General features: G+C 37.3%; 1 protein-coding gene across 2 annotated transcripts in view; it reads right to left on the bottom strand.

The window, feature by feature from the left end:
- tenm1 (teneurin transmembrane protein 1) overlaps positions 1–12,811 on the bottom strand; it is a 160,116-nt gene that overhangs the window by 62,490 nt on the left and 84,815 nt on the right. For both annotated transcript variants that reach the window (XM_079607920.1, XM_079607919.1), the window contains exons 6-10: positions 9,059–9,208; positions 6,146–6,354; positions 1,576–1,786; positions 1,296–1,397; positions 846–1,040 (exon numbers count right to left, since the gene is read on the bottom strand). In XM_079607920.1, coding sequence (XP_079464046.1) covers positions 846–1,040; positions 1,296–1,397; positions 1,576–1,786; positions 6,146–6,354; positions 9,059–9,208 — 867 coding nt within the window. The remainder of the gene's footprint in view (positions 1–845; positions 1,041–1,295; positions 1,398–1,575; positions 1,787–6,145; positions 6,355–9,058; positions 9,209–12,811) is intronic.

A 12,811-nucleotide genomic window follows, 5' to 3' on the forward strand; every position in this document is an offset into this window, starting at 1 on the left:
ACATTATTATGTACAGTATGAAAAAAAAAAAATTAAGCTTAACATTAAAATTGTAATTATTACCGGTACTGCTTTTTAACTGAGCGGAAGATAACGACCAAGATAATCTAAATGAAAAATAGTGTGTGTGTGTGTGTGTGTGTGTCTCACTTGCCTCCGCAAAATGAAAAAATGTAAATGTAGTAGAAAAGATGAAACCTTTTCCTTAATAATATACATAATAATTATATCATATAATCTCTATTCGGTCTGAATCAGAATATAAAATTATGGGCATCCACTGTTAATAATTCTAACTCAAACGTCGTTAGGAAAATGAATTATGTCTGAATAGTTCTTAAAACTGAGTCAGAGAAAGCGAAACATTAAAAATTCCACAGTTAGAGAGAGCGCATAACAAAAAAAGAACAAGATACAAATACATGGAAATTCCAATTACAACAGCAACAATATGTTCACTTCCGTGTGTGTGTGTAGATGCGGAAGGTGTCTGATGGAAAAGCTAATTTGGTGGATGGATCTACATGGGATTAAATTGAGTCTCTCTCTTTAGCTCTCTCTGTCTCTCACTCTATCACTGAAATGGCAGCAATGAATTTTCAGCTTAATGGTTATGGGAGAAAGTGTGTTTAAAATCCAATTACAGGACATTCATCATAAACAAGCTGCGAAGATAGACTTGTAGCTCTATACGCATACATGCACTTGCACTGAGCTTATGGTCATGAAGCAGATGAGGGTTATTTGTGCTTCAAACTCAATCTTTCTATCTAAAAATGAATCTAGTCCATCAAAAGCTGAAAATGTTTTAATGAAAGATTTGAGTGTGTGTGTGTGAGCTTTACCTTGCTCACAGTTATCGCCCTTGAATGCAGGAGCACACACACAGATTCCGTTGACACATTCTCCATTGTTGGAACAGGTGGGATCGATACACTGGCCTTCCTCCACCTCACACTCCGCACCCTTCCATCCAGTGTGACACACACACACACCTTTCTCGTAATCGCCATTACCACTACACAGCACTGGGCAAGAGTCTGAAATATACACAAAAGCATAAATAATTAAATTAATCAGATCTTTGTAACATTGTGTAACTGTGAGATTGTAATTTTTGTTTGAAAATAAAGCTTATTTAGTTTGTTTATAACGGCTAAAATGCATATGTTAATTTCAAACAATGTATTTTTTTTGCATAATTATATCGTGTATCATTGGGTGATCATGATTATATTATTGTAATATTGTATTATTGTGTGATTATGATGATGTGTTATTGTGTTGAGTTATACCTTTTGAACAATCTGGCCCCAGGAAGCCAGTAAAACAGTGACAGTGTCCGGCGACACACTCTCCGTTACCGTTACAGTTAGTGGAGCAACCGTCTATTGTTTCTGAACACACAAACACAATAAAATTCACTATACAATTCAATTATTCTATTTACCCATTTGTATCATAAGCAAGCATTTTTACATCCAAAAACACAATCATGATGCAATAATTTAGCGTAGATTAAAACGAAAATAAGTAGACAAAAACAATAGTTGCATTTCCAGCGTGATCGCTCACCAATGGGTGTGCTGTACACTACCACCTGTTCCATCTTGCGACCATCATTATAGAAAGCCAGGTACCAGGTGCCTACATCAAGATATTCCACAAAACCTGTCTCCTGCAGGGCAGACATCAGCAGACTCCGCGGAGGAGCGTTCGGAGTTTTGACATTCCGGGAATCCTGCTTTATCAGCTGTCTCCCATCCAGCAACTTCACAAAGTCAAACTGGAGAAAAAGGACATATAGTTATATGTGTGTATCTGATCTAAATTGTGCTAAAAGAACATAGCACAGTTCTAAAGTTGAATTCATGCCCTTGGCACTGATCATCCATAACTTGGAGATATAACTTGATGCTCTGAGTCTCAGCAGCCCCCTGTACTCTACCCTATGTCTTCTAGGTGATGCTGACAGCCTTGGCGTACTCCCCGAAAAAAACAAGCTCCTATTTATAAGTCCAATACTTGCCAAAACACGCATCCCACAGAACAGTAAAAAATATATCAAGTATATCCACCCAACACTGGCAACAACTCGTGCTACATTACATTCATCTAGATAAACGGTAACACTTTACAATAAGGTTTCATTAGTTAGCAGTATCAATACTTCTACAGCATTTATTAATCTTAGTTACTGTTAATTTCAAAATGTACTAATACGTTATTAAAATCAAAGGTTGTATTTGTTAACATTAGTTAATGCGCTGTGAACTAACATGAACAGCTGGATTTGTATTAATAACATTAACAAAGATTAATAAATACTGTAACAAATATATTGCTCATTATTAGTTCATGTTAGTTAATGCATTAACTAATGTTAACAAATGATACCTTATTGTAAAGTGTTACCAGAGAAACTGAGTGTGTCTGACAAACTCTCTGAATGCCTTGATGTTTGGGAATCTAGTTTCAGATGCATTAATATGAGCCCATGATACCAAACATATTCATTTTCTGCACCTGTAGGAAGTCTCCACTGGGTTAATGCATGGCATCACATTTCATTTAATGAGAAAAAATAATAATAATATGAACAAATAAAAAGAAATATCAGTAGTGCAAACCGAATTAAAAATAAACTAAGGAAGTATCAATTAATAAATGTAAAGTAAAACACTGTACAATGTAAAATTACCTAAAACAACAGTGTGAACAAATAACATTAAATACAGTGCAAAATAAAGTAAAAAGAAATGGCGTAACAGTGCAAAGTACACTTATAAAGTAGCAGTTAACCTAATTAAATTTAAGCAAAAGGAATAAATTAAACCATGTAAAATAAAAAATTAAGAAATAGACCGAAACATAAAAAAAACACGAATAGTATAGACAAAAAAAAATAAGATAACCAGTAGTGCAAATAAAAATAAAATAACAAAGAAAGCAATACTTTGTAAAAATTAGGTAAAATGAGGTAAAACAACAGTTTGGAAAAGATCAAAAATATAAGTGAAAAGTTGTGCAAAATAAAACAGGTAAAGTAAAATTAAATATAGTAACAGTGCAAAGTAAACTAAGAAAGTAGCAATCAGCCTTATTAAAGTTAAACTAAGGGAACATATGATATAAAAAAGTAAACAAGTAATGTTAAGAAAGAAAATGAAACATCAGTAGTGCAATGTAATAGTGATAAATGTAGTGCAACATTTTTATAAAATACAACAAAACAAAAAACTATGAAATAATAAAACCAGATAGCAGTATAATTCATTAAATAAAGTAATATTCATTAAATATGTAATTAAGAAAGTTAAAGATGCAGTAAGCGATTTCTGGGAAGCGCTGTTGAAAGTGGATCTGACCGAGCACCAAAACACACTTATAGCCAATCATCAGTAGGGGGCGTATACACTCATGGTGGGGGAGGAGAGAGTGAGCAAGAGGGAGATTTGAAGAAAGACTGTAGAAAGAGTGATGACTGACGCTGTGTCCGAAATTGAATACTTCCCTATTATATAGTATGCGGAAAAACAGTATGCCAACAGAGTAGTATGTCTGATGTGTAAATTATATTAGAACCGTGCGGTACAGTAGGTCGTATAGGCTATAAGCCGAAGCCGTCTGATTCATTAACGTTAATCAAACAATTGTGGTATCATGGAAAAAAAGTTAAATATATATAATTTCCTACAGATATTTGGTTTTGACTTGGTGTGTGCCAAATTTGGTGTTATTACCAGAAATTTTAAGGTACAGTATGGTTGCTAGGTGATTTTGTTTTGGAACCCTCAGAAAACTTTAACTCGATTTTTCTCAAAATGGACTTTGCTGAATTTGCTTTGCTTCAATTGACTTCAAACAGGTGTAGCTCAGTCATTTGTTGTTTAATTCCAACAAAGCATACATTATTTTGAAGGTTTTTTAAATAACTCCTGTTTAACTTTTGAAAATTTGCTCATTGCGACTCATTTTGCCAGCACGGGTCACATATGTTATTCCTTATGTTATAACTTATGGGTAGGGATATGGTTTGGATTCAATTTTCGGACAGGAATGTTGTTCCAGGATCAACAAAATATGTTGACCAGGAACTCTAACTCTGCAAAAATCAAGACGTGCGGGCACACAGTGCCAGTAGCATTTCCAGGGATAATAATCATGAGTATCTCTCACCTTCATTTGCTCCCCATTGTATTTTTGGGGGGCATAAACTAGGAATGATCTGTTCCCATGCTTCAACATCCATATACATCAGAGAAACATGTCTGCATTTTGAGCAAACACGGCCAGACACGCTGACATTTACCCAGTCCAGATCAAGTCTGGAGTCGCTGCAAATACGAGACGTTTACATCCAGGCGTTTACAGCTCGCCATCTGTGCTCGTTTGACTCAGCCTGCGATCCGTATATCTGTGTTCAGCGTCTGTCTCATCACCCCCTGCACTACAGTGTTACTTCCATCCTGTAAGTGGTATGAATCTATCTCCAAGGAAACTGGAAAAGATACGTGGCGTGTGTGTCTGTCTGTCTGTATTTGGGGGGGGATTGCCAGTGTTTAGACAGAGCTGTTACAAACATCAGAAACATCAATGAGCGGCGTTCTCCGAGGCACTACAGAACCCTCTGGCTATAATGAGTCCCTCTCCTCCTCCGGAGTCACTCTGGAAGCAGTGGAGGCACTGAAGCCCTATCGACTGTAATGACTCTCACGCTGACAGGCAGGAGCCAGCAGGGCAGCAGTCGCACCAGAGCCCCACTGCTTTTAATGACAGCCAGAGAAACTGAGGAACGATCGTGGGAGCTGCAATGGAGTTGACAGTCTCAGTGCAGTAGCGATCTGTCAGGCCTCAGTGAACACACACACACGCAAACTCGCACTCGCGCACACCGAAGTAGACTTGTGGAAGCTGTGGCAGTGTAAACATCTTTATTCTGACACACACACAAAAGAAGCCTTTTCATTAAGCAGGAACAATTAACCAGTCTTCTGGCTTTGCCTCCGCCTACATATGCAAGCCCGTATGCAAATGAGGTACAAACGAGAAGCCTTAAATTGAATTACACCGGGCTCTAATTTCTTGAGCAAAGTGAACAGTTAATCTCGGATGATATCCTGAATAATGAGATGTAATTAGCATGTTGGGGTCGTCTGAAGCACCTCGTTAGATACGCTCCTGATCCTCCTTGTTATCTGCCAGTCATAACAATATGCACTTAGACAACGTTTACCAACATGAGTTATCATGACAAAACCTGGGCACAGATACAAGAATTTGATAACACACTCCCTTTCACACTGGCACGCACGCACGCACGCACACACACACACACACACAGTCTTACACAAAACACACAAGCACACATAAAACTTAACTTACCGGTAATTTTATAATTATTTATTAAAAACTAATTATTTATTGTCAATTTAAATGTTAATTTAGTATGATTATACAGGGGATATAAAACTAATGCAATTCAAATTTAATTGCTGTGAAAAAGTATTTGCCCCTGTACGAATTTATGTGTTTATGCACATTTTTTATTTTATAGCACAAAAGAATAGATCAGAACAAAGGTCTCAAAACATGTTTTTCAAAAGTTGAACTATTTTTAAACTTGACACGGCTTATGGAGTAGGACGCAATTGATTTATGTTCAATGATCCGGAAATAAAACAATCAATATATTTAAAGACACTTTTCAAAACTTCCACTTAAAGCTTTAATCATTTGCCACAAGTTGTCTTTGAATAATCTTCATTTAGGTGCTTTTGATTAAAAATTATCTTATCAGCATGTGATTAATTCCGATTATTGTTTTTTTTTATCGCTACACATTTCTCAATACTTGTGTCACTTTTTCAAAACTCTTCACATTGTTCTCCTAACCAACTTTCAGCTCGGCACAGCAGTTCATTTCACATTCAAAATGCACTAAAACTACCAAAACATAAAAAAATGTTTTATAGATTCAGAATATATTTCAATATTGCATTAAATGCATTTTGTGCATTACTGTACTGTAAATAATTGTAAATTTGTAATAAATTTACAGATATATTATACATATTTATACAATATAAAGTGAAATAATGTGCACAACTCACTATTTTCTATATTGGTGTTTGCATGCGATTACCTGCGTGTGAGTAGGTGGTATATTCCTCCTGCCGTAGATACCCAGCAGAGCATCCCGTGTGAGTGAGATGTTGAACTTGACGTACTCAGGGTGGTGAACCATAATGTGAAACCTCCAGAAGAGTCCAGGAGGAATTGCTTGGACCAGCTGTGTCCCGACGGCCACCTCTCCCCTCTCTATCACTCTGCCTCGCTGAATCACCTCTTTATCTGTCAAGCCAAATGGAAAGATGAAACTAACATACCTCCAATTTCCGTGATTTATCCAGAGACAAAAAAGTTGAATAAAATGATTGGACCAAGTGTTTGCCAAGTGTGCCTGCAACATAAGCTTTAAAGTATTAGTTCATGTCATTTATTCAAGTCGTTCCAAACCTGTATGACTTTCTTTCTTCCATGGAACACAAAAGGAGACATTTTCAATGCTATTCTGGTCGCTCTTTTTAATGCAATTACAATGAATGTGAACTGGAGCTTTCAGGCTTCAAAAAGGACACAAAAGCGCCATAAAATTCTCATCAAAGTATTCTATATGGCTCATGCAAAATAGTCTCAGTCTCATATTCCATATGATAGCTTTGTGTGAGAAATAGACTGAAATATTGTGCAGATGACTTTTATGGTGCTTATTTTTTTGTCATTTTAAAGCTTGACAGGCTCAGTCCTCATTCACTTTCAGTATGTGAAAATTAAAGAGTGGTCAGGATATTCTTCATATATTTACAGAAAGCCATACAGGTTTGGTGTAACATGAAGGAGAATAAATAATGGCAGATTTCTTTTGATTGAACTATTTATTTTAAGTAAAAAATAAAACATGTCCTCCTTAATCAGGTAGACACCAAAAGCATACACTTAATTTAAGCTTAAGGATGATTAAAAATGATGCAACTGAGCTCATGTTCTCTGATGGTCACATAAAGGCTGTAGATGTGAAAAGAATTTGAAAAAAAATGTAAGGTGCCCGAGGGCTTTTAAATGAATCCTGCCTCTGATGCTATCAACACAGACGCCTCCACATCTAAACGTCAAAAAGAATTATGTATTTTTCAGAGGTTTGGTTGATGTGAATCAAAAGTGATCATCCGCAGGACTCTTTGAAAAGCTCTGCTGTCTAGAGTCAAATTCAGGTGACGGCAAAGATGAAACGGCACCTGCTAGACAGAGCTTTGGTATTGGGACCGAAACCCTTATGGACTCTCAGGTGTGAGGTTATTTACATTACCTTTGATTGAACAAGCACACCTGTGCATTAATAAGTTCATGCACAGTGGGGTAGTGCAGCAGCCTAGTGGTCAAAGATCTGGGTTAGACAACCAAAAAAATGGCAGGCTTGAAACCTGTAAGGGCAATTCTTGAACTATGATCAGTCTGTGCCCTTGAACAAGACACTTAACACCTGAGGTAGGTTGCTACAGGGTGAACATCCTTGCATCATAACATAAAGGCTTTTGGAAGTTGCTGAAATAATGCGGATAAAGGGCCGCTATCACAAAAATGATATTCTCTCTCTCTCTCTCTCTCTCTCTCTCTATATATATATATACATATATACATTAAGTTATATATACTGTATATATATACAGTATATCAAAATAAACAGTAAAGATATTTATAGTGTTATAAAATATTTCATATAAATGCTGTTCTTTTTATCTCTTTCTATTTATCCTTAAAAAATAATTACAGTTTTCACAAAAATCTTAAACAGCACAACTAAAACATTGATAATAATAATAAATGTTTATTGAGTAACAAACCAGTGTTCAGAATGATTTCTGAAGGATCATGTGACACTGAAGACTGGAGTAATGATGTTGAAAAATCAGCTTTGCCATCACAGAAATAAATTACATTATAAAATATAATAAAATAGAAAATAGTTATTTTAGATATTACTGTTTTTACCATATTTGTGAACAAATAAGTGCAGTATTGGAGAGCATAGACAAAAACAAATATTATTAGTAATCCCCTGGGGTCGGCGGTATGGCCGGCAATGCCAGCTCGCTTTTTTTCTTATCAGTGCAAAAGAGAATCAAAATGCTCTTACATATAAGTGCTATACATCATTCGATCCTGCTGAGTGTCTATTTTTTTGTGTATACTCACAATAAAAACAAAGTGTTGTGCTTTTTGCCAAATAATGTAAAATAAACATGATGCGAGTTAAATAATAAAAAAATCTTACCGACCCCAAACTTTTGAATGATAGACGTGTAAATACAGAATGTACTTAAAATAACCACTTCAGGATATTTCAGGACAATTATCTGTTTATGTAATTACTTTTGGCACTTCTTAAACTCTTGTAATATTTATATTGCAGTATATGAATGATGTACATCTTGGAGTTACAATGTAAGCATAGGCACATTTCCCATTTACCCTACCACTGGATCAGATAAATATTCCATTCTAGTTTATTCAATTAACATGGTAATACAAACTCTACTAAACAAGGACATTTTCTTTCATTTGCACTTTATCAAACTCTACAGTCATACACAGATAGAAACACAACTCACACTTTTAAAAAAAGACCTCATAATCTCAGGGGTTATCTGAGAGAAAATAATTTACTGTTGTTTACTGACATTAATTAAATGGCAAATAAACTCTGAATGAACACACACACACACACACACACACACACACACACACACACACACACACACACACACACACACACACACACACACACACACACACACACACACACACACACACACACACACACACACACACACACACACACACACACACACACACACACACACACACACACCTCTTATCTTTAGCTGTAGGCAAAGACTTGACATTTAGGCCCATTGTGTTAAATAACAAAATATCATTAATATCAGAATTGTAGACATCATGTTAGAAGACTTAAGTAGCAGGCACACACACATACCTGGCTGTGTGGTGTTGAGTCCTGGCAGGTGGACAGGAGTGAATGTGAAATCGGCTCCCGGCAAAGGCTGATCATCTTTACTCATACCGTTCTCATAGAGCTCTCCTTCCACTCGCTTCAGATGCCACGGCAACCCCAGCAAATGAACGACTGCAGATAGATAGAATGAAAGATACAAAAACAGAACGGTAGAGTCAAGTCACCTTTTTTATATGGCGTTTTATACACTACATATTGTTTCAAAGCAGCTTTACAGTGATAAACAGAAAAATAACGATTCAATGATGCAAACAGAATTCAATTCTGATGTAAAGCAGCTATAAAATGACAATAGTAAACAGTCATATTATTATTATAAATATAAATAAATAAATAATATAAATAATTAAGATAGAACGATAGATAGATGAGATATATATATATATATATATATATATATATATATAGATAGATAGATAGATAGATAGATAGATAGATAGATAGATAGATAGATAGAGCAGGTAGACAGACAGACAGACAAATCACAATGTAATATTGTCTAGAAAATTGTATTAAGATTGTGTATAAGTAAGATGAATGAAACCGGTCACAGACAAAATTGCATGTTAATTGTACACTGAAAATGAGATTAGAATATTGTATTAAACCATTCTATAATACATTACTTGTTACATCCAATAACACTCGTCTCCCGCTATGTTTTTTGCGCACACATACATTTAAGGTCTTCTCTTATCCCATCATCTCTTGAATGTGCGAGGAAGGCTGCAGAGGATTCTGGGAGTGGAATATAAATCGCTCAGGTGGCATTTTATGATCTCCCAGCAGTGAAAGGCCTTTGGCGCATGGTAATGACCTCATCCTAATTACAGCCAATAAAAAGGACAAACTCTCATTCTGCTCACCTCAGGGCCCCCGATACCAGCTATCTCATCATGCAGTTTCCCTCTCTCTCTTTCTCCTGTGTGCGTGTGTGTGTGTGTGTGGGGGGGATTTCAGTCGATCAGGGAAATGAGGTGAGAAGATATACTGACGACGAGGTCTGGAACGGCGAGTGGAAATCAGGTTATTCACCCAGCTAGTTTCTCCCTCTCATTCCCTGCCGTTCCTCAGGCGCACAGGAGTCGCGTGTGGGTTTGCGCGCGTGTGCGCACATTGGGCTCTGCCGTGAGGAGGCGTCTTTACGAGCCATAAAGAGGGATTGGTGTCTCAGCAGGGAGCTGGATCTACATGATCCTCTCTTTTATCTCCCTCTATTCGCCCTCATCTCTCTCTCCCTCACACACACACAAAGTAGCTGCCATTGGCTAAATGACAGATCACCCCAAGCACTGCGGATCAGCTTTAACACAGAAATTAACAGGGTCTAGAGTTTAGTTCAGGAACGGACATAAGATCCAATTTAATAAACAATATTCCATGAATTATTTCTCTGAACTACACCCAGAATCACTTGTTTCTCTCCCCAAACCCTCATCTCTCTCTACTGGTTGCAGGGGCACTTAAAAAAGTTTTTCGCCATCTTTATATTGTAATCGTGAATATCTGGGTATTTTACAAGGATAAAACAATAAAACGTGGTAAAAAGTTTCCAGTTAAAAAATAAGCCAAGAAACGTTCAAGAAACATCAGCATCATACAAATTGATTTACCCAATTCGTTAAATGGGTGGTAAAATGCCCTTTTCACAAGATGTAAAATAAATCTCTGATGTCCCCAGTGTGTGTGTGAAGTTTTAGCACAAAATACCCCACAGATATTTTTATATAGCGTGTTAAAGTTGTCACTTTTTGAGGGTTTGCAAAAACGCACCGTTTTGTGCCTGGGCCTTTAAATGCAAATGAGCTGCTGCAGAGGGCGGGGTTTCAAGAGCTTGTGTGTGTGTGTGTGTGTGTTAGCAGCTGTGATTACCTCACGCAGACACACTAAAATTACAGAAACTGTTCTGCCTTTAATGTTAAAACGGAGTCAGACAAAGATGGAGAGATGTAGAATGCAACAGGACGTCTCTGAATGGTTACTTGATGAATTTATGTTGCTGATGTGGAGTTAACTATCTTCAATTAGGATATTCTGTCATGGTAATCTATAAATCGCTTGTATAGAAACTGTTGCGGGCGGGGGTTTATGTACATTTTAGGGTTGGTGATATCACTAACCCGGGAGGAATGTTGTGTAGTCCCTACCAGTCGTTTGTTGAAGTCCTTTTCTTTAAAAGCAAATATCTTCCTTTGCTTTGAACTTTGAGCGTTGTAACTTTGCAGATGTTGTTTATGCTCAAACAGCGACATTACACACTAACTAAAGTTAGAAAAGTGAAATCATACTCAACCACCCCTTTATATATCTGTTCACTGTTGTGGAAATTATACCCCGCCAAAAAACAAACACTAAAAAAAACACTGTTTAGATCATATTTTTCAACATGGAATAATATTTATATTACGGATTTTCATAATTTAAGAATGTAAGTCTTGGACAAGCGTAAAACAATAAAACATGGTAGAAGTTTCCGAGACAGTTTAATGTGATCTTCATTCAATTATGTAAAAAAGTTAAAGAAACCACAAAGTTCAGTGTCATACAAATGTATTAGTTACCCAATTTATTAGAGTTTACCTGTCTGTTTAGAGAAAAATATGAACAGAGCTTTAGACAGGACAACAGAAAGAAGGTGGGCGAGATTGACAGAAGAGAAATTGATAGATGGGCAGATCGATGACATCACAAAGATAGGTGTGTGTGTGCGTCCGCGAGAGCTGTCCTGTGTGCATGTGTGTGTACGGGATCACAAAGCGCTGAAAAGGTGCGCGTCTGGAAGGTCTCATAAATTCCACAGAGGCCACATTTCTCTCCCCTGCCGGACTCAGAGCCTTGAACGGCAAACATCGATCCCTTAAAACCTCTAACCTCTCCGCTAGTTCTCTCTTTACAACCGCTAATGAAGAGAAAAATCTCTCTCTCTCCCCCCTTCTTTCTCTCTGCCATTTTTCTCTCTGACCCTTCTCCCCCACTTTTCCGCTCTCTCTCTCTTTCGACAAGATGGACTACTGGGAAGGATTCAGCACTCTTGAAAGGGAGAGAGAAATAGAAAGTGAGAAGGACGCCATTCATCAAGGCTTTTGTTAAATCAACAGATTTTAACATGGTTTGTAGAGCGCCGGGTGGAGCTAGAAACATACAACATTGAGTACGGGATCTGTCGTGTACGTGTGCGTATGCACAAGAAAAAAGAGAGAGAGATAAAGAGAGAGACGTGTTTCACAGGAGAGGACTGAGAGCTGCTCACTAGACAAAAGTCCCACATACATCAAAGCTGGCTTTAACCTTGATGCTGAATAGCAGACTACCCTGAGACTGAGAAATGGTTAAGCTCTCTGAGTTTAATGTCACACTACAGTTTGTTAATATCCTCGGCTAGGAAGCCGGGCTAAAAGAAATGGATTCGTTTATTGTGTGTCCTGGCTATCGGTCAATGAGAACAATGAGCTTTTGTGGGCTGGCCATTGTGGAGGCGAGTCAATGTTGAAAAAGGCACAAGCTTCGCATCCGGGCAAAAACCCGATCCCCCTCAGGAAGTCTAGAGAGAATGGTCTGGAAGATATTGAATTAAGGGATGTAACGGACAGGAGGCGGACGTTTTCACATCCAGCTGCTGTTTTGAAATGATGGAAATGTTGTTTAGATGAGGAATGCTGTAGACGGGCGGTTCAGGTTAAATTAATAGAGCAGTTATGAGGCTGGGCGGACAGC

The sequence above is a fragment of the Phoxinus phoxinus genome (assembly GCF_949152265.1).
Source record: "Phoxinus phoxinus genome assembly, chromosome: 3".
NCBI lineage: Eukaryota > Metazoa > Chordata > Actinopteri > Cypriniformes > Leuciscidae > Phoxinus > Phoxinus phoxinus.